At 43.7% G+C, this 22193-nt stretch overlaps 1 protein-coding gene across 1 annotated transcript; it reads left to right on the plus strand.

The window, feature by feature from the left end:
- The first annotated feature begins 10228 nt into the window (after positions 1 to 10228).
- Positions 10229 to 21284, plus strand: E2F7 (E2F transcription factor 7). The gene is made up of 13 exons (XM_044277116.1): positions 10229 to 10395; positions 10746 to 10879; positions 11830 to 12108; positions 12628 to 12787; positions 12922 to 13182; positions 13310 to 13468; positions 13832 to 13969; positions 14991 to 15158; positions 16155 to 16233; positions 16592 to 16991; positions 17362 to 17557; positions 18095 to 18465; positions 19430 to 21284. Exons 2-13 carry the CDS (start codon positions 10787 to 10789, stop codon positions 19598 to 19600), a joined length of 2475 nt encoding a protein of 824 aa, XP_044133051.1. The 5' UTR covers positions 10229 to 10395; positions 10746 to 10786; the 3' UTR covers positions 19601 to 21284.
- The last annotated feature ends 909 nt before the right edge of the window (positions 21285 to 22193 follow it).

Below are 22193 nucleotides of genomic sequence, written 5' to 3' on the forward strand. Positions count from 1 at the left end.
AATGTTTTACCTATTAATGTACCGGAGAGTCTATATCAGGTATTGAGCACTAAATATTCCTTTGTATGGGCTAAGGAATCAATAAGGTACCTAGGTGTGGAGCTTACTAGTTCTCTGACTACCCTGCTCACATTGAATCTTAAGAAGTTGAGGTCTGAGTTGCGTTCTGACTATCTCAAATACAGTAAGGCAATGCTGTCGTGGATTGCAAAAATAAACACGGTTAAGATGCTAATTCTCCCCAAAATCCTATACATATTCCGGTGCATACCTTTAAAAATTCCCAAATCGCATATTAAGCAGCTGCAAAGTGAAATGCTTAGATTTATATGGGGAAACTCCCCCCCCAGGATACAGAAGAACGTATTATTTCCCCCTATTATCAAAGGTGGGTTAGGGGTCCCGGACCTATATAATTATTACTTGGCCAACCTGATAGACCAGACCATGGAATGGTGGAAACCTTCCTCTCCTCATAAATGGCTCAATATAGAGGAGGCCTATGTCAGGAGGAAGTCTCTTAAATCATTACTGGCAGCATACCTGGTGAAGCCTACCACATTCGCTTTGCCTCTGAACACTATGCAAGCGTCTATGTTTGCATGGGCACACTTATTCAAAAAGAGAGCCTCTCTACCTCTGGAAAAGCAATATATCCCGCTCTCGGCCATAGAATACCACATTCCCACGCTACAAGTCACAGGGTGGTTAAACTGTGGAATTGACAATCTTGGGAGCCTATATGATCAGTCCTCCCTACATACGTTTGAGTCGTTACACACCTCTTATAAGCTACCCAATCGGGTTTTTTACCAATTTTTGCAGATGAGGCACTTCCTCACCCCCCTTAAATTGGAGGCAACAGAGGATGTAAGTAATCCAGTGGGCAAACTGCTCAGAGGGGTGGGTCGCTCCACGTCCAGCCTCTCCTTTTGGTATGGACACTTGTTGTGCACAGACATAGATAGCAAAAAGCCCTTTATGCTTAGGTGGGAGGCTGAGTTGGGAAAGGAATTCTCTTCGAGAGAATGGATGGATGCCATGTACTGGTCTATGAAATGCTCTAAGTGTATAAATCACGCAGAGCAGAACAGGAAAATTCAGCTGCGGTGGTACTTGACGCCGGATAGACTGGCTCACATCATTCCCAATTACTCTCCATTGTGCTGGAGGGGATGCGGCCGAATAGGATCTCCATTCCATATGTGGTGGGAGTGTCCAGTAGTAGCTAGATTCTGGGCCTCAGTAAAGAATATTGTGGAAGACATAACGGGGGTAAAGGGAATACTGACCCCAGAATTAGCAGTTCTTAGCATAGGATTGGAGAGCATACCGTGGGAGTGCAGAGGCGCGATAGCGCATGTCTTATTTGCATCAAAAAAAGTGATTGCACGTCACTGGAAAAGTCCACAATCCCTTTCACTGGGTGAAGTTTTTAAAATTGTTAACCACAACATGCAGTGCGAATTTGCATTCGCATCCACGATGAAGGCCAGAATATCAGTGCACAACTTAGGCTACTTTCACACTAGCGTTCGGCTAGCGTTCGATCGGATCCGTTCTGAACGGATCCGATCATAATAATGCAGACGGAGGCTCCGTTCAGTACGGATCCGTCTGCATTATTTTAGCAAAAAAAAGCTAAGTGTGAAAATAGCCTAGTACGGATCCGTCCAGACTTTCAATGTAAAGTCAATGGGGGACGGATCCGCTTGAAGATTGAGCCACATTGTGGCATCTTCAAACGGATCCGTCCCCATTGACTTACATTGAAAGTCTGGACGGATCCGCACGCCTCCGAACGGCCAGGCGGACACCCGAACGCTGCAAGCAGCGTTCAGCTGTCCGCCTGTCCGTGCGGAGGCGAGCGGAGCGGAGGCTGAACGCCACCAGACTGATGCAGTCTGAGCGGATCCGCCTCCATTCAGACTGCATCAGGGCTGGACGGCTGCGTTCGGGTCCGCTCGTGAGCTCCTTCAAACGGAGCTCACGAACGGAAACCCGAACGCTAGTGTGAAAGTAGCCTTATGGATGCAATGGTTGTCAAGTCCTTTCGCAGAGCCACTCTCAAAATACCTGATGTAGCCTCTACGATTATATATTTGTGCCGGGGGTACTTATAAGATGAAATTAATGTCGCCTAACCTGCATACTAATGGAGTCACGTATGGAACCTTTATGATTTGATTTTTGTTATGTTACCTTTCTTTTCTGTATGTCTATTGTTTTGCAATTGCTAAAACTCTTCAATAAAAATTTATTGATGAAAAAAAAATAAAAAATTTTATTCAGAATAGAACATAAATCACGGAACAAAAGTTTAAACTGAGAAAATGTACCATTTTAAGGGAAAAATATGTTGAATCAGAATTTCATGGTGTCAACAAATCCCCAAAAAGTTGGGACAAGGCCATTTTCACCACTGTGTGGCATCTCCCCTTCTTCTTACAACACTCAACAGACGTCTGGGGACCGAGGAGACCAGTTTCTCAAGTTTAGAAATAGGAATGCTCTCCCATTCTTGTCTAATTCAGGCCTCTAACTGTTCAATTGTCTTGGGCCTTCTTTGTTGCACCTTCCTCTTTATGATGCGCCAAATGTTCTCTATAGGTGAAAGATCTGGACTGCAGACTGGCCATTTCAGTACCCGGATCCTTCTCCTACGCAGCCATGATGTTGTGATTGATGCAGAATGTGGTCTGGCATTATCTTTTGAAAAATGCAGGGTCTTCCCTGAAAGAGATGTTGTCTGGATGGGAGCATATGTTGTTCTAGAACCTGAATATATTTTTCTGCATTGATGGTGCCTTTCCAGACATGCAAGCTGCCCATGCCACACGCACTCATGCAACCCCATACCATCAGAGATGCAGGCTTCTGAACTGAGCGTTGATAACAACTTGGGTTGTCCTTGTCCTCTTTGGTCCGGATGACATGGCGTCCCAGATTTCCAAAAAGAACTTTGAATCGTGACTCGTCTGACCACAGAACAGTCTTCCATTTTGCCACACTCCATTTTAAATGATCCCTGGCCCAGTGAAAACGCCTGAGCTTGTGGATCTTGCTTAGAAATGACTTCTTCTTTGCACTATAGAGTTGCAGCTGGCAACGGCGGATGGCACGGTGGATTGTGTTCACTGACAATGGTTTCTGGAAGTATTCCTGAGCGCATTCTGTGATTTCCTTTACAGTAGCATTCCTGTTTGTGGTGCAGTGTCGTCTAAGGGCCCGGAGACGTCCTCTTTTGTACGCATAATTGCTCGGGATGGTCGTTTGCTGTGGTCCACATGCGGTGGGACTGCTCCCCCAATGAGAAACACGCTACAGTGTTTGGGGTTTGAGCAGCTCCCCCATACTTGCCACGGTATTTCTGTGGTTCACATGCGGTGGGACTGCTCGCCCAATGAGAAACACGCTACAGTGTTTGGCGCTTGGGCAGTTCCCACATATTGGCCACTATATGTCTGTGATTTTGTTTTATAAGTATTGAATGTGCCTTCATCTGGCAATTGAACATTCTTTTGCACCTGGAAACCTCCATCACATGGTCTGATATGGGTGTGGCTTACAGTCTTGCTTTGTCCACATTGCATTAGTTGTCCTGCTATGCGGTTGTGTGGAAGCTTGGCTGTGAGCTGGATTTCATCACCTTCAGACCGTGTTCACACCATAGTTAGCGCAGTGGTAGGACCCCTTGCCATGCTGAGGACCGTGACGTGGTGCATGATGGGCTCCGATATCTTCCTGACAGTAATATATTGCCAAAAGTCTCAGCTTTTAATATCTGCTTGTATGACCAGCTAGTATACTCAGTGGCATATCCGTTTGGTGGACTTTCTTCAGTGATTTATATAATTGTATTGTCATCCGCACAATGCTTCGGTCTGTGTAGGATGCTTTTGTGGTGCATGTGGACCGCGCTGGTGTCCTCCTTTGTACGCATAATTGCTCGGGATGGTCGTTTGCTGCGGTCCACATGCGGTGGGACTGCTCCCCCAATGAGAAACACGCTACAGTGTTTGGGGTTTGAGCAGCTCCCCCATACTTGCCACGGTATTTCTGTGGTTCACATGCGGTGGGACTGCTCGCCCAATGAGAAACACGCTACAGTGTTTGGCGCTTGGGCAGTTCCCCCATATTGGCCACTATATGTCTGTGATTTTGTACATTAAGGCCACTCATCTCATCAGGGCTTTCCATAGGTCCCATCCTGAGAAGGTGGGCTCTGAGTGTCCGGAGTCCACTCGTAGAAGGAGGGGTACTGTCACCACCAGACATCTGAGAAGCTCTGACAGACGTCCTTCAGAACCTCCTCCTTGAGGTTCCTTTTGTTTTGCTTTCATTTTCTCATCTCGTTAGCCTCTCTCAGCTGTCATGTAGTTGCACTGATTGCATCCCTTTAAATCCCTCCCCATACTGCATCACTTTGCGGTTTATATTACTTCCTGGAGTGTGTGCATGCTGATGCTACTACTGAGTCTTCTACAGATAAGTTTTGTTCGTTCATTTGTGTTTTCCTGTTTGCTGGATCCCAGGTGACCCTGACTCCCTCCGTATCAAGTGAAGGGAGTCGGTGGTCGTGTCCCCTCACTATTATAGGGTGTTCAGGTGTTATACAGTCGAGGTACGAGGATATGCGATCATCTACCATTGGGATTTTCGCATAGGCTGAGCAGTTAGGGAGAGAGCCAGGTCTGATGCAGGGCTCTCCCTTTTGTTCCTTAGTTTTGGATCCAGTCAGTCGGATCTTCATTTTGTGTCTTCTAGTTTTCTGTACACCTTCCATGACAACAGGTCCTTCGGGCTATACAGCGCTTCCTGGGTTTCGCTAATTTCTATTGGCAATTCATCTTACATTTTTCATCCCTTACATCTCCGATTTCCGCTCTTACTAGGAAAGGGGTGAATGCCTAGGACTGGACTCCAGAGGCAGAGGCCACCTTTGTCCACTTAAAGAAGTCCTTTACTTCCGCACCGGTTCTGCGTCACCCCGATGTACAATTCTTTCTAGAAGTGGATGCGTCCTCCATAGGAGCTGTTCTTCTACAGAGAGGTTCCAAGGGCGAGATGTTTACCTGTGGGTTCTCCTCCAAACTCTTCCCGGTCACCAAGGTATTTGCAGTCCGCAAAACATGGATACTGTCCATGTGCTTTTTGCATTTTGCGGAATGTAAGGTCTGTGTCACATTTCGGTGTGGAAGGGAAACACCACACCGAGCATAATAGGGAAGGGGGAACAGGGAATCAGGCCTGAGAACTAGGGAAGGAAGATGGACACCTCCTAGTAAAACCGTAACTAAAATCCGGACTGACTTCCAGTATGAACAGACCCCAGAGGTAGGTGTGTTCATACACAGGAATACCTAGAGTCCTATCTAGCCCTAGAGGACCCTGGTACTAATGGCAGGGATGAGACTACCTGTTCCTCCAAAAGGAAAGACGAACAGGAGTCTCCTTCAGGCCTAATACAAAGAATAGGGAAATTCAACACACAGAACCCAAACAAGATACAAAAAGGGAAAGGAAAGACTTAACTTTAAAGGCGCAATGGAAGCACCAGGAACTCCGCCGAGATTCACACACCAGCTATCCACAACTGAAACTAAAGCTATAAACCGCACAGCATTGTGGGAGAAGGTTAAATGACCCTAATAGCCACACCTGGGGAAAGAAGGTGTGGCAAGCACCAGAAACAACACAGACATAATTTGATCCAAACGGAGAACATGTCAGATCAAACCACATGTTGCCAGTCTCACCGATCTCCTTCCACCTATAGCGGGAACGTCCGTGACAGTCTGGCTCCCAGTAGACCAATCCTATCGCTGTCCGTGATACGGACAAGAATAGGACATGTATTTTTTTTGCAGGGCCGTGGAACGGAGATATGGATAGCATACGGGGTGCTGTCAACATATTTTGCGGCCCTACTGAAATAAATGGGTCCATGGACAGACGCAACATTTGTATGCTTAAGCCCTTATGCACATTTGCATGCAGGACTTTTTAAAATGACAGATCTCAGATGGAAATGTCTCAAACGGATGCCAAATGTGCATAACTGATACTATGGATCCTTTTTTCTTTATTTTTCTGTTCTTCGGAGGGATCAGAAGAACAGAAAAATAAACAGTGCTTTAAACTCATCCTGAACTGGACTGTAGTATTCTCTTTAGGACATGCTGTCAGTGACTCTTCAGACTGTGAAAAACCCCACTACCTATGGTTTTATTTAAGACACGGCCTCCAAAATACCAGCAATAACCTCATTTTAAAGTAGACCAAGAATCATTGTTCACGCTGAATTTGAAACCAATGTCAGAACGCCTCTAGTCAGCATTGTATTTCGAGCGGTCTAGTCAAGTGGCACTCTTCTAGAAATCTCGGCAAGTAGCCTCTTAATTTCATTAACCAGCCACTTAAGCAAAAGCATTTAACTCCTTATGGGGACTCCCATAACGGGAGATTTACTATGGGTTTACACAAGAAAATTTGCCTATGTCATCGCAAGTGTTGGTTTGTGTCAAAACCTGCAGCTTTTTAGCTTTTCTAACACCTTTGTCACTTGTCAAAAAGTGGACGCCGTGCGGTCTTTAAAATCTCCCCCAAAGTTTGTTTATTTCCTAAGTACTGTAAAGAAACAATGATATTCCCTGTTACGCTTATCAAGTTGCATTTAGGGGTTTCTCTTCCACTGCGGGCAGGACCAAGACTGAACCTATCCACATGATCACTGACAAGGGTCTGATCGCTAGGTGTCACCACTGGGACCCTAACAATTAAGCCAATGAGAAGAACATTAGAGGGGCACCATAACAGCTATGTAACATGACTGCGACCCAGAGGGGAGGCGAGGATGGGAGGAGTGATACTGGCTATGATGGTTGTAGTAGCTATCTTCACCTTGGCTCTCCCTGGGCTATTCACACTGAACGGAGAACACACCCCTTTTTCCCTTGGAGTACTCCTTGACCTTCTGGGGCTCCTGCCTCCTGCTAGTTCGGGTGCCCTTGCTGGTGGATGTTTGGCAGGGTGCAATGCAGGAGTACTGGAACAAGGTCAAGTGGATGGTAGAGGGTAACGAGACCCGTTTAATTAGAATAAAGTTTTTACTGAGTATATGATGAGAGTTGCAGTACAAATAGCAGCAACTGGTACAGTCCTGAGGTATATCACAAAGCCTTCTTCTCCCCAATGGCTGTGTATGGGCAGCAGAAATTATGGCAGTAGTAGTTCCTGAGTCCCACTCCAAACACTTTGCAATCTTTTCAAGATAACCACAGGCATGCTATTCTGGAGTTGTCAACTCCTTCTGCAATCCCTGGGCTGAGGGGTGAAGACTGGATGCCCAGTCTTTCATGCCATAAACAAGCAGTATCTTACTGGCATTATCCTGCACAGTCTTAATGGTTCTGGACCTTCTAAGATGGCTGGTCTCTTTCCTTCAGGGGTACTCTGATGATAAAGGATCTTCTCTAGCAGGTAGCATCAGAGATAAAGGTTCTCTGAACTCTGGGCACAAGGCCAGCATATGACTTCATCAAAGAAATTCATAAAATATATTTCTCAAGACAAAAGGACGCCTAAAAACAGTTACTTTAATACAACAATAGTTAAAAGAAAGAGAGAACCCTAAGGATAATGGGTCACCTCTAAAGCCACATATAAGCAGACTTAGTCCGACAGGGTACAATATCATAATACTGCTACTAAATTGATATCATCCATATGAGTCATAAAGCAAGGGACAATACCCAAAGAGTGAAAAACTGGCAGAGGTAAAAGAAAAAAGACAATGAGGGCCGAATTGGTCCAAACATGGAGAGAACAATTGATCCTTGCTCTTTCCCTGACCCAGCCCTATTATAGCCTCTGCCCAGAAACAACCACTGATGGTGGGATTGCTCCGTCCCCGAACCTATACCTGTATGACCCCCGGTGTCCCTATGGTAAAGGATTTACATCCCCATATTTCCTGACGCGTTTCCCCCAAAACAAATGGGTTTCTCAGGGGGCTGATGCATATCAATGAACAAGATAAAAATAAAATTGTATACAATACTTATGGTAGTAGTTCACTACTACCATAAGTATTGTATACAATTTTATTTTTATCTTGCAAGGATCAATTGTTCTCTCTATGTTTGGACCAATTCGGCCCTCATTGTCTTTTTTATTTTAACCCAACTCGCACAATTCCGGGTCGATCGAAGCTGGAGCATGCACACTTCGTTCTGTGAGGCCAATGCCAGGAGACCACGCGGGAGCTGACTTAAGTATCCACGGCGCATGCGCGAGATTTCGGGCTCAACAAAAACTTTACGTCGGCGATGAGCAGTAAATAAATTAGCAGTGGGGCGGTGCTGGGCTCCAAGATAATGGGCGCAGGTGGGCTCCAACGGCCGAAGGGACAGGCCCTCGGGCTCCCTATTGAGGTAATTAGCATATTAATAAAAGAGATTTTACAGACAAATTACAAGACACAGGGCAGTAATACTAGTATATTTTAATGTAAATCGTGGAGACTGATGTAAGTGAAATCCAGGTGACAGTGTCCCTTTAACAAGCATGTAAGATGAACACACCTCCACAAATGCTTTGATACAAAGCTACTACAATAACCTACAGAAAATAGGGTACCATGCCGGGACTACCCATTATGAATAATGAAAAAAAGTTATAATGAAAGTTGAAAGATAATACTAAAGCCAGCAAAATTGAATACAAACATGCTATATAAATAACAGTTTAAAAGTATACAGACCAAAGGAGAGCCCCAGCCAGCACAACATATGTTTCACACCCAAACCCTCCCCAAATGACTTCAGTCATGTTTTCGGTTTTATTCTTTATTGGATAGAGTAGTTACAGTCTATTCCATGAAAAGTCAATGGGAACCTCCATGGGTCCTGCAATAAGGCCCTGCTCACACCCATGTTAAGGTACCGTGCTTTCCTTCGGGCTGCCAGACGGAGGCTTCCGCCCAGCAGTGAGCCCGATGATGTCAACAGCACGGATGGGCGGGTTTTAGTGCTGCCTTAGTCTGTAAAATGGCTATGGCAGAGCTAAACCCGCCCATCAGAGTCGGTGACCTCACCAAACACGCTGCTGGGCATAAGCCTCCGCCCGGCAGTGTGTTATTGTAAATAAAAGAGCCCTTTCCCTGCGCGATCCAGCGCAGGGCAAGGGAGAGCATCGGAGCATAAAATGCTCTGATGCTAACATCAGATGGGCTGCCTGGGTGAAATTGTGGGTATGTCCGGGTTCAGCTCTGAACCCCCGACAACCCCTTTATGATGGAAAGAGCAGCATATTCTGTCAGCAGATCCATCTTAATCCATTGGAAAATGGATCCATCACAAGTTATGCTGTGTTAGCCGAATCGGCCAAATAAATTAGGCTGACCATCTAATATGTATGGGGGGGGGGGGGGGTCCTTCCAATTCTACAGTGACAGATGTCATGGGAGATAAGGATCAAGCATGGTCAGTTTCATCTGAAGTGTCTAGCAGTGACGTTCCTGGGAACACATGCTGACGTTCCTGAGAACACATGCTGACGTTCCTGAGAACACATGCATGCTCGGTCAGGTCAAGCATGCATGTGTACTGCAGGATCAATATTAATAGCCGAGTAGACCTTCACCGAAGTGTGTTGCTGGCCTTATACACTGAAGTCATGGCGTTGGGTGAACAACTTCTATGGCATTTTTACAAAACGAGCCATAAACAGCATTTTTTCCCCATATTTCACCTCACAATGATAACACTATTAGATGACTGCTCTATGTATGTACTAATGTATCCTACACACCAGCGCGTCCCTGTAACCGACATCCAGCACTTGTGGCGGGGTTTTCGCCTGACACATGCATTGTTCAACCCATTACCTGCCCGGCAGGATTAGCCAGGCATATAATTAAGCGGAGGGGACCACAACACTTTGGCGGGGTCTTTCAGCAAACATAGCGGCCCCCTCCCCCCCCAATTAATGAATAACAAGGCGGGGGGGCGCGTGAAGCCTCCTCCGTTCCCAGGTGCTGCCTCAGGAGGAGACAAGGTGAAGGCGGGAGCGGGAGCGGACAGCGCGCTAATCTACCTTCCAGAGCCGCCGGGGGCGGGGCTGTGGGCGTGGCCACAGCTGGGCGCTAGTTGGTCACACACGTCTGAGGGCGCCGCTGATTGGCTGATTGGAAATGTCACGTCTCGGGGCGCCAGAATAGAAGTTGTAGCGGGATGTCCAGAGAAGTGAGTACGTTCCATTACACGGTTTGATCAGTGCGGGCGATGTCGGAGCAGCCGGGATCTAGTGGATTTTAGCAGAGCGCGGTTTTGTGTCTGCCCTACGTGCCAGCCATCCATTCATTCGTTTATCCTGGATGATCTAGGGTACGAGGTAAGTGGCCTATAAGTGGGCACGGAATGCCGCGCTTTGTGCTGTATTCCTGGAGCGCCCTGGAGGAGATCGGTATTTCCTAGCACTTGTTGCTGAGCCGCGTTAACCGCTTACGTGCTGGCTTTGAGTTTGCCTCCAGTCCCCGGGCAGGGGGCTCCTCCCTGGGCGCGGCACGCGAGGGGTTAATGCTACTCTGCTGACTCCACAGGGTTTCAAGTTACACTCACTTTACTCGCTTTCCCGGGATTTGGCAATTTCCTTTGCGCCAAAAGTAACAGATCAGGCGCCCAATCTGCTCCTCACCTCACATCTGCACCGTCATGACTTCTCGTTTGTCTTGGGCTTCACAGGCGGCACTTTCTCCCTGAAAACCTATGCAAGTCCCCTAGAGATGGAAATAAGCGGCTGCCTGACCCTGAAAGACTTGATAAGCGCCAAGAAAGGTCGCCCTGACCAGGAGAAAGATGCCAGGAGCTGGCAGAAGGTGGGTATGCAGGAATCTGCTAATTCTTAGTCTGACCTCCAAAAAATGTGGGCTTCCCCCTGCTCTATATGTGTCACCAGTCTCCAAGGTGTGGGGACATATTCCTGCTGTTTTATAATATACTTATTAATTTTACATAGTAGCCTGTATTCTGCTGCCCATTGGGGCATAACCATGGCAGGAATACCAGGGTCAGCCTGGTATTATTTGTGCAGCCGATTTGCACTCAATTTTATATTTATTTATTATTATTATTATTATTATTATTATAAAATATTTCACATGCCACCAGACTCTGTTCACACTTTCCATTTCCATAAGGTTTCTGTCATTTTTCCAGGGTGGAGTTGGTCTGTTAAAAAAAATAATAGACCCCCGAAGGACCCATTATCATTGACTGGGATGAAAGGGTGTTATTACAGGTCCCATGGATGCTGTGAACAGGAACTAAGGGGCACTTTTATTTATTTTTGGATCGGCTCACAATACATTCAGCAACATGACCCATTGGATTGCTGCACATTATATTTCATGGTCTCCATGATGTGTCTGGTCTGATTGCTGACTACACGACTCGTGTAGGACTTGCCAAGCTGATGAGTTCCCCACTAGCATGCTCTGTTGAGGACAGTTCCCCATGCTAACTATACTCTAGGGCAGTGTTCCTCAACCCCAGCCCTTAGGGCCCACCTACCGGTCATGTTTTGGGGATTTCCTTGGTATTGAGCAGGTGATATTAGTAGCAATGTATCAGGACTTCCACAGGTATTTATACTGATGGATAATCTCAAATCGTGACTGGTAGGTGGGCCCTGAGGACTAGAATTGAGGAACACTGCTCTAAGGTGGGGACCTCTAGAAGACTACTGAACAGAACTGATTTCAGTGTGTATCATTTAATGTATTCTGTTCATATGTAAATGAGAGACAACAATTTTCTATTTTTTTAGGAGAATATGTGTGACCGATTCAGGATAAGCCCCAGGGTACCATTAAAAGGGGAACCTATTGACTTATCAAAACAGAAAGGTCTAACCCCTGAAAGGTATCCGATCACCCCAGTAAAAGTGGCTGATAGACCTCTTGCTGATCCATGGACTCCTACTGCCAATCTAAAGATGCTCAGTAGTGTCGCTAGCCCAGAGATTCGGGACAGAGAAAAGAAGAAGGAACTCTTCCGGCCTATTGAGAACAATGAGCAAGAAGACGCTGGACTCGACATTCAGCAGGTAAAAGGAAGAAGTGGCCTACATGACAGGTCATCACTGGTAAGGGGGCAGGTAAATTAGTGGGAATGGGTTTCATTACATGAGCCCTCTCCAGTCTAGGATGGGTGGCACTGATGACATTACATTATAGGAGGAGGCGGTCGATTAGTGACTTGCTGACTGCAGTTAGTTGGTGGGTGGCTCTGTCATATAGCACTTGCTGACAAACTCCATCTAGATACCAGCAGTTCTTTAGATGGTGGCATCTGCCATCTGATACCCGCTCTGACAGTAGTGTATCTCTAGTTTGTGTTACCATCGCCTGCTTTGGCAAGAATAATCTAATAGGTGGAATCGAAGGGGGGGAATATTACACTACGATTTGGCCACAGGACCCAAAAATTTGAGCTCCTGTTCTACCATGTAGTCCTCCCCACGATGTGTCACAGATCTGCACAGTTTGTCATTATTGTAAATGACAGGAAAAATGTTTATAGCTAAAGTAAATGTTAACGTTAATCTCTTCGTTTCTTCTGCCAGTTTGAGACCGTTGACGATATGGATGACTTGGAAAAGAGACCAAGCAGAAAGCAAAAAAGTTTGGGCCTACTTTGTCAGAAGTTTTTAGCCCGATACCCTAGCTATCCTATATCAACTGAGAAAACCACCATTTCATTGGATGAAGCTGCTTCAAGCCTTGGTAAAGATTATCTTAAAGGGATTTTCAGGGAGTTAAATACTGATGGCCTGTTTTTGGGATAGGTCATCAATATCCTCTTGCAATTAAGAATAATAACCAAGCATTGACAAATAACTTCTACATTTGTCTTACAGGAGTGGAGCGTAGACGCATCTATGACATTGTGAATGTTCTAGAGTCGTTAAATTTAGTTAGTCGTGTGGCGAAAAATCAATACTGTTGGCACGGCCAGCACAACCTAAATGAGACTTTGAGGAACCTGCAGCGGGATGGGGAGAGACAACAGTACAGTACCCAGATTGCCTACTTTCAGCATAAAGACTTGGGTACAGAGCAGAGAAAAGACAGCCAGCCTGCCGCATCAATGGAATTACCTGAGATGGACTGTCCATCAGGTAAGGGTAGGGATGATAAAGGCTTATAAAGCACAAGATGTTTTGGGGAAAATTTAGTTTTTTCGGACTAGAAATGGCATTTTGCGTCGGCAGTATGTAGTAAACTTAACTTCTTGTTTTCCTCTAGCCTCAGCAGGCAGCCGCAAGGACAAGTCTCTGAGGATCATGAGCCAGAAATTTGTCATGCTGTTCCTAGTGTCCACAACGAAAATAATCACTCTTGAGATTGCTGCTAAAATCCTGATTGAGGAGAGCCAGGACATTTCTGATCACAGCAAATTTAAAAGTAAGCAATGTTTTAGCTAGAAGAGCTTCCTTGTAAGATTTCATTGTAGATCTCCTAGTGTAAGACCAGCCCAGCTGTAATCTGGTGCAACCTCTACACACAGAACTGAGCTGGCTGCTTCTGACTCTGGGAAGATAATTGGTAGGTGGGTGACCCCCTACCTATCTTGTATGGATGTCCTATCCTGAGGATAGTTCAAAAATATCTAGAACCCAGAAAACCTCTAAGCTTGGCCATAGCTGGAATGTAGCAGCTGACAGCCAAAAACACATTCAGCTGATGGCAAGTTTTTCTGCAATGTCTGTTTGGCCAGCTTTAGCTTCTTATATTAACCTATATATCCCCATCTCTCTTCCATTGTAGCAAAGGTGCGACGTTTGTATGACATAGCTAATGTTCTGACCAGTCTTGGCCTCATTAAAAAGGTCCATGTAACAGAAGAACGTGGACGAAAACCTGCATTTAAGTGGATTGGACCTGTTGAGTTCAAGACTGAAAGTGGTAAGTTCTTTGCTAAAATAACTTGCCATATATCAAGAAGTTCCATTTATTACTGAGAAGTATGCTCTATGTAGCTATGTCTGGTTATTCATATTGCTATTTTATATCTGTCAACTGCATTAAAGAGTTATTCTCATCTTGGCCTTTTGTGGCAGAGATCAGAAAAACCACGGTAAGCACCAGCTGTCTGTACGCAGATATGACTGTGTAGCTGACACCATTGTTTGATTGTTTCAATAGCCCTCCCTTCACCTCTCAGTTGCTTGTGTGCCCAATCATATTATTATTACTATATATATGATTTTTGTGAGATCACACGCAAACCCACTCATTTTTATGGGTCCACAAAAGTATGTGGACAGCACACGGTAGTCATTCTGCAAATTATACAAAAAAAATCTAGCGAAGGGAGTGAAATTTGCGACATGCACACTGCTGGTATCCGTATTTTGTGAACTGCAAAATGGATAGTTATGTGTGTGAGGCCTTACGTAAAAAGCGGCTCACCAGCCACTCTGGTTTTTCAGAAGTCCAGCCTGTATTTTTTCCTATCTCGACAATGAAAAGCCAAGATAGGAATATCACTTTAATATAGGCACTTGGCAGGCCCTGCTCATTTATCATTTTCCACAACTGTTTTTGGTGTAGAAAATGGCTTACATCTACACCAGCAAGAGGGCTTTTGCCTTTACATAATGTTGGCGCTTCCTCTAGCAGTGCAGAGGAAGCGCCAATACTTGCGCCGCTCCTGGTCCCTGCACCACCGCTGCTGCTTCTCCCTGTACATCTCAGGTCACGCTAGGGAGGCACGTCCCTTCCTGCCATTGGCTGCTCTCCCCCCCCCCCCCTCGAATGTTTTCATCCATGTACAAGGAGAAGCAGTACCGGGAGCAGGGTAAGTATATTACCTGTGAGGGGCACAGCACATGGGGGGGGGGGGGGGGGGGTTATTAAAAGGGTTATCCAATTTTTCAAATGCCCCCCTTGCTATCTATAATGGGATTGTATTTGCCTTTTGTAGACCAAGACATTACAACCACGTCACCAGCCTCAAAAAGAGATGCTACAGCTGAGAACGGCAAGCAGCAGAGACTGCTCCGTCACTCATCCTTCACTCATGTTCAGGCCATCAGTACTGTGAAGAGGAAGGTCTGTTCCGAGCCAAGTAGCCCACACAAGGCCCCAGAAGGTAAAAGGAATATATATATTGTTTTCCTCCTCCTCTAAGAATGGAGGATCTTTCAGTCTCGCATGAAATGTAGACATTCATTAGGCCACAAGTTAAAACCCCCTTCTTCCTGCATTAATTTTACACTGACTTTACAAAGTGAAGTAAACGGTACTCTGGCTAGATGAGGTTGACTTAAATGTAGATCATAAGGGTTAAACACATCGCATTTCTTTTGCGGAATCCACACAAATTCTGCATCAAGATTGGAGTTTTAACATACCCCAATTACATATGATGTAAAAAACAAAACAAAAAAAACAGGCTCCATATCTTCAATTCTGCAGCAATGGCCTATATGTTGCAGAATGCCAAGGAGTTTAACACAGATTTCTTTCATTGCTATACAATGCGTGAAATCTGCATGTAACAAGAGGATTTCATTGCAGATTTAAGTCTGGTGTGAACTCACCCTTATCCCTTTAAATAGTATATTGAGGTTTTTGTATTTCCAAGTGATGGCATATCACTAGTATATGCCAACACCCTATGATCGTGGTAATCAGTCCTGAGACCCCTAGCGATCCTTAGACTGAAGCGCTGGTGCAATACTTTGTTCCTACGGATCCCTATACCATTCCTAAGGATCGGTAAAGTGATGGTGTATACTAGCTATATGCCATCACTTTAGAAGAGATCCCATTTAAGGGTTGTGTAACTGCGGCCACTCCTTTTTGAACGAACACTCCAGGTAAAACCAATACTTAATAAGGTTTATCTTTTTTTTTTTTTTTTTCTCCTGGAGTTTTTCTTTGAAAACCATTCTGCAACTGCCAAGAAGTGGTATAAACACTAGAAAACAATAGGACCACATATAGGATTGTCACACACCTCAAAAGTCTGGTGATTTTTACCTTCTAGTAATTGGGAATTTTACAAGGGACTTTTTTTTTTTTTTTTTTTAATGCTGTTCAGCTCTAAAATTCCTAATGTTTAACTTTTTTTTTATTTCTCCAGCTCTTTTGGAACATGACGGTTACTCCTCAAAGATGGCTCATTTCTCTGCTATTTGCAGACAGAAGATTGAAGATTCCGGGTGAGTTCAGTATGAACAAATGCTTCATTTATGAATTGTCTGGGATGCCCCTTTAGACAAGCCTTTGTGGCAGGGCTAAGAATACAGGGCCATGTTAAGGAACTATACAGAACATGCTTTTGGGTGATCAGATGTGTGTCCTTTGCACTAAGTATGTGTGTCTGTTCATTTCTTCCCTTTACCTAAAGCCTAGAATAATACATTATAGCTGCATAGGTAAACTGGGGACAGAGCTGTTTAGTGTAGCATCTGTACAATAAATGTAAACTAAGAATGAAGAAAACTACATTTTATGCTAAATGCAATCTTTTTTGTAACTATGTGCGGTTTTTTTGTTTTTTTTCTCTTCCTATTTCAGGTCTTTCAAGTTTGCATCAAATAATCCAGCCCATAAAAACGTAGGACATCTGCCCTTTTCTGTTGTAGTGCCTGTCCCAGTGGATCCAGATTATTGTACCAGAGATTCTGGCCACCATAAGCTACCTGCTTCTCCAAGTAAAATACAGTCTCAGCTAAAGGTTATAGCTTCCTCTAGTGGCCATGGATTTCTCCATAATCAGCCCTATATGTATGTTCCATCAACATCTGTCTTCATGCTTTATGGAAACCCTGGCAATGAAAAGTCTCTAGATGGACTACATGGAGCTCGCAGTTCATCTCCTTCAGATAAAAAGACCACTGAAGATGGTGACCAACCTGCTAAGAGACAGAGGATTGGCAGTTCTGATGATGGCCCACTTCCTTTGGTGGTACCAAAAGTAGGTTTTATAAAAATTTCCCTCCGCTTTCTATGGATTTTGCAGACTTTGTCTGTAACCTCATATACATTTACAATTTTGCTGTTAGAAATTGTCCACATCCCTGACAGCTTATCTGAGACTTCCCTAATGCTAGGCTGTGTACTGCATTCTGTTCTTGATGGGTTAGTTTATCTTCAGCATATTGCAGTATAACTGTTTAACGACTATTCTGCCAAAATGCAAATTCTCTTTGCTATGCATTGAGCCATCGAAGAATGGTCTAAAGCATGCAGAACTGTGAATGTAGCTGTGGAGGACTATGTGCAGTGTAAGTCACGATTTAACACGGTCTTCATTTTAACGTTTCTTTTCCATCCTCCTTTGCTAGGTTTGCTCAGCTGAGAGAGGTTCATGTGACACCAGCTTACCACATAACTCACCAGAGCCCTGTAAAGACAACCTGCATTCAGTCGCCTCATCTTCCTGCCAAGAAGAAACTACTGAGCTGACCAAAGAGCAAGAACCACAAGAGCAAGTTGCATCTGCTGCACTACCCCAATATTTTTATGTTCCCTCCTCCACTGGTGAGTAGACAGATTTTAATTAATTTACAGTAAATGACCCCCCTTCTACTTAAGAATTAATTATTCCTAACCTTTTATTACTATTTTGGGCATTTTAATATAGGGAATATTTAGTCTTCTATTCTGTCTTGCTCACATGAAGGGTCATAATCTTTGCTGATTTTGGGGGGTTAGTCTTTCCTTTCTTGGTATTATTCTGGGGGGTTTACTGTAAGTTTTGTTTTAATGATGGAAAATCAAAGTTTGTTCAGCATACTTTTAGTTTTAAAACAGTGTAAAATGTAAAATCTATGTTTCTGGTGGGCAAACTCCTCAGTCATAGCATGCTAGAGTGTTTGTCCACCAGAAAAGCATAAGCCAAATTTATTTGAAATTTTACTATGTTTTAAGACTAAATTATGATGGATTTTATCTGAGTGTTGAACAAACTTCTATTTTCCATATATAAACTGGGAGCCATATGTTCGAGCACCAACATAGTGAATGGAGGTGAGCTGATTGAATGTGTATCATATTTTATTTTCTCTTTCCCTCTAGGATTAAATGGCTTCAATTTCTTTCTGCCAGCCAATCAAGCTACAGGAGCTATGGGCATTTCTCAAAGTCCATTACCACACCTTAATGTACCTTATGTGATGGTGCCATCTACAGCCCTGACAGCTTTCCCATTTATTTGCTCACCTGCGGTTACCAGCTCTGCCTCAAGTGACCATGCAAGTCTGAATTACAGCTTGCCTGGCATGACCACACCACCACCTCATATGTTTAGAACTCCTTCAATACCTGAGACCTCTCCAGACATGCAGCAAGGTGTTCCTCCAGCTAGTGCAAGTCCACCATCTGCTAGTCCTGCAACAGCCGATTCCCCCGTTTCTGCCGTTCTGCCACTTCCTGTTAAAACACAAAAGGTAAAGAACCAAAATGTAATATCTGATAAATATTTTGTAATGTCTATATTTAAAGGGAGTCTCTTGTCCCTTGACTGGATAGTCATTCTGAGAAAACACTCCCCCCTCCCATTTTTCCTTATAGCATGAGTGAAGCATTGTTTTTTTAGGTTCCTTTTCTGGGCATCATTGAGCGAGGTCACATCTATGCCTGCCCACTTCATTAACTAATTACGGGCATCAGCACAGGCTAAGATCATTGACATACAGTAGTCAGGCTTTGGAAGCCGAAGACTACATATTTCTCCAATATTTCCACTGGAGATAAGTTATGACAATGGGAAGTCTCAATCCTATTGAAGATGGAGTGTTGGGGCTGAGATGTAGCACCAATGACATCCTGTCTAATAGGACATTAACTTTAAAATGCTTCACAGTTCTAAAATCCACTTAAACGTTTTGTGATTTGATGACCTGAAACTGGCAATACTACTTGCTATATTGTAACATGAGATCATCCATAATGAGGTGTATTGCTGATGTAAGGCATTCACGACCATGATTGTGAAGGTTTGTGAGACACAACAATGTGGTCAGGCAGTAGGGAAATCAAGTAGGATGCTTAGCTAGAGCTATTACCAATATTCAGATCTGGAAACCACCTACAAAAACACTGGAGGGTCTTGAGCAAAAAAGTTAAATCAGAAAACCCTTCACACAATCTGGAATTGGCTGGGAAGATCAGAAGCAATGTAAGGGTACTGAAAGAGTAGTAGATGCTTGGAGCAACCTTCCAGCAGATGCAGTTGGAAAGTCTCCATTAAATGAGTTTAACTACGTCTGGATTAAACATGTAGAAAAATAAGTTCTAGAATGCTCTGCCCTGCCACCACTCCTCTAGGTTGCTGCAGTAGTGGAAATGTACCTGTGGTTTGACAAAGCACAACTAATTATTATTATTTTTTTCCCCCACTTTTATTTTTAGTCTCCTACTCCGTTAACGCCAAAGAGCTTTCGTCCAGTTCACAAAGACACATTCTTCAAGACACCTGGCAGCTTGGGAGTTTCTCCAGCTTTTCGGAGAAATGAAAGACCTCATGTTAGAAATTCCAGCTCTGCACAGAGAAGACTAGACATCTGCAGTACCACTGACTGACCAGACACCGTCTATCCTCCCACTCGTAATATTGTGTACTCCTTTTGACAAGACTGATTTTCAGCTACATTCCTTAGGTCGAAGCACATTAACAGGATGTATAGTTTGTTTTTGGAGTAGGAGGGGCCTAGTGAGTTTCGATGTACCTAAAACGTAGGTAGACCATACTGACTCTTCACTAGAAAACCTAATCCTAATGGCCTAGGATTATTGATCACACTTAATGTACCATTTTTTTTTTGTGAATGAAATGTGAACAAAAACAACCTAGCACTTGACAAACTTTGCCTTGTTCAGCTGTCCTCCATCATGCTGCTCGCCAATCCTGCTCTGTTGTAAGGAGTAAATGGGAGCTAATTCCAAAAGTGGAGAATCTGCTTCCTTGGGCAGCACACTAAATTATGGTCCAACCTGTCCTACGTACTGTGCATGAGCCAGGGATCTTCTAAGACTTTGAATAATTACTTGAATACTAGTTGCATACTAAATGTGCATAAGAAAATCCTACATTGTCTAAAGGCATAAGAATGTAGTCTTGTGACAACTGTGAAATGATTGTTACTGACACCCCCATGGACTAGAAATCTGTATATAAAGTTACGATTTCATATGGTTACATGGAAGGTGTTTCCCCCTGTTAAATATATTTATGTCATAAGACTAGTAGACAGGTACCAGGTAGCGTATTCTCCGACTATTTAATACTGTTTTCTATGTGTACTCGTACTGGACTGTTTTGTCTCTTTACTGTCGGACAGAGCATTTTATGGGACCAGCAAAGCTTGAACATAATAGTGTGAACATATGTCTTATGTTTGATGCTAGGTGCTAACACTATAATGGTAGTTTGTCTTTACCAATTGCCCTGAATACTTTTTCTAGCGATTATACTTTTTAATATTCTAAATGTTATTTAGCCCCCCCCCCCCCCCCCCTTTTGAAGGAAACACTTCTTCAACCTGCAGCATACGCTAAAGCTAGCTTAATGTATATGTAGTTACAGATTTTCAGTAGGTGGATATGCTTGCTCACTATTTTAGGCCAGTTTCAATATGAACGGGCTCAGTCCGGGAACCGCTCCATGTGGTGGCTTCCCTGGACCAAACACTCCTGCCTTGAACTCAAAGCGTCATCATAAAATTATATAAGTCCCTGTCTGACCAGAGATCTGCTATACTGTGCTCATGGCGTTATTTGAGTTCAATACATTAGACCTAATGGTGAGGCAGGAACTCTCAGTATCTGACATTATGATGATGCTGTGAGTTCAGTCAGAGGAGCAATGGCTGGTCTGGGAATGTGACCATCACACGGAGCAAGTTTCCCGAACCAATTGTGCTCATGTGTAACTGGCCTTAATAGCAGTCACACTGACAATTACAAGGTGATGCTTATTTGCACTGACTGGATTGCAGGCTGAACAGTCACCAAACCTTTGCTTTTCATATGTTTTTAGTGTTAATGGGGATGTCAATACTTGAATATTTTACCAAGTTTACATTTATCACATGGTGCTATTTTCACATCTTCCTTGGTTTTTAATCTTATTTTTCCTTTTTGGCGCTGCTTAGTGTGATACTACTTATTGCACTGCTAGTTTTAAGTGTTTCTCTTCTATGCTCCTTTAGCTATGTCCTTCATAGCTCTAAACTTATGTACAGGGTTTTTATGAGTCACATCTGAATGTAATATTATATGACCAATAAAATAATGAAAAGACTTGTAGCATCAGCATTGCTATTGCTGGAATTAAGGCGAAATTTGTTGTGAAAAAAACAGGGGCAACATGGGAGTAAGTACGTCTAAGGCTCGGTGCCGAAGACTACAACTCCAATTGGAGGCTCGCCTTGTAAAGTTGTGCTAGATATAGGCACTGTTCTGAAGACTTTTTGGCTTAAGTGTATGTAATCCTGCAATTTTCGCAATGCGCTATAGTTTTCTGTTCTGTACAGGCAACTTTTTAGTAGCCATTATCACCACAAGTAGAATTACAATAAGGAACACAACTGTATAGAGAACACAGAATCCACCATTCACAGTTGGTGATATCGCTGCTTGTCAGCTCCCTCTGCACAGGGCATGCCTAGACATCTCTCCCATAAACTCAATGGGGGTCAGCTCCTGTATTGTGTCTATGGTCCATGTGACTGCTTTCAAACAGGAAGTCTTGATATATTTTAGCCATAGTGGCCAGTGTGAAAATTGCAGGATTATATACTGTACAATAAGGTTTAACATAAAAACATGATTTAAACAATAGGCAATTTTCTTGAAAATTTTTCTTTAAAATCGTGTAAGTAGTATACTGTTAAATTCCTGTAATTTGGTGTTGATAAGGCCATGCAACAATGATTTTGCTACTGAGAGAAAAACGTGATTTATACTAAAAGGAGCGCACTGATTCCAAATATGAACTCGGAATTTGCCTGACACGTCTAGCTTTTCAGTTATACACGCAAAGCCTATTCAGTTATAATAATAATGCATTATATTGGAAATATTCCAATAGACATGTCCGGACGCACTCAGGCTGATGTCAGCAGTAAGTATATAAGGCAAGCTGGACAGATTTTAATAAAGTGATCTGTTATAG

Source organism: Bufo gargarizans, chromosome 2 (assembly GCF_014858855.1).
Source record: "Bufo gargarizans isolate SCDJY-AF-19 chromosome 2, ASM1485885v1, whole genome shotgun sequence".
Taxonomy (NCBI): domain Eukaryota; kingdom Metazoa; phylum Chordata; class Amphibia; order Anura; family Bufonidae; genus Bufo; species Bufo gargarizans.

What these genes read in the sequence shown, in the direction of transcription:
- E2F7 (XM_044277116.1), top strand. Translation starts at nt 10,787, where the DNA reads ATGGAAATAAGCGGCTGCCTGACCCTGAAAGACTTGATAAGCGCCAAG. An exon ending in ATGCCAGGAGCTGGCAGAAG is followed by an intron (nt 10,880 to 11,829) that starts GTGGGTATGCAG and finishes CTATTTTTTTAG; the next exon opens with GAGAATATGTGTGACCGATT. An exon ending in CCCACACAAGGCCCCAGAAG is followed by an intron (nt 15,159 to 16,154) that starts GTAAAAGGAATA and finishes TTATTTCTCCAG; the next exon opens with CTCTTTTGGAACATGACGGT.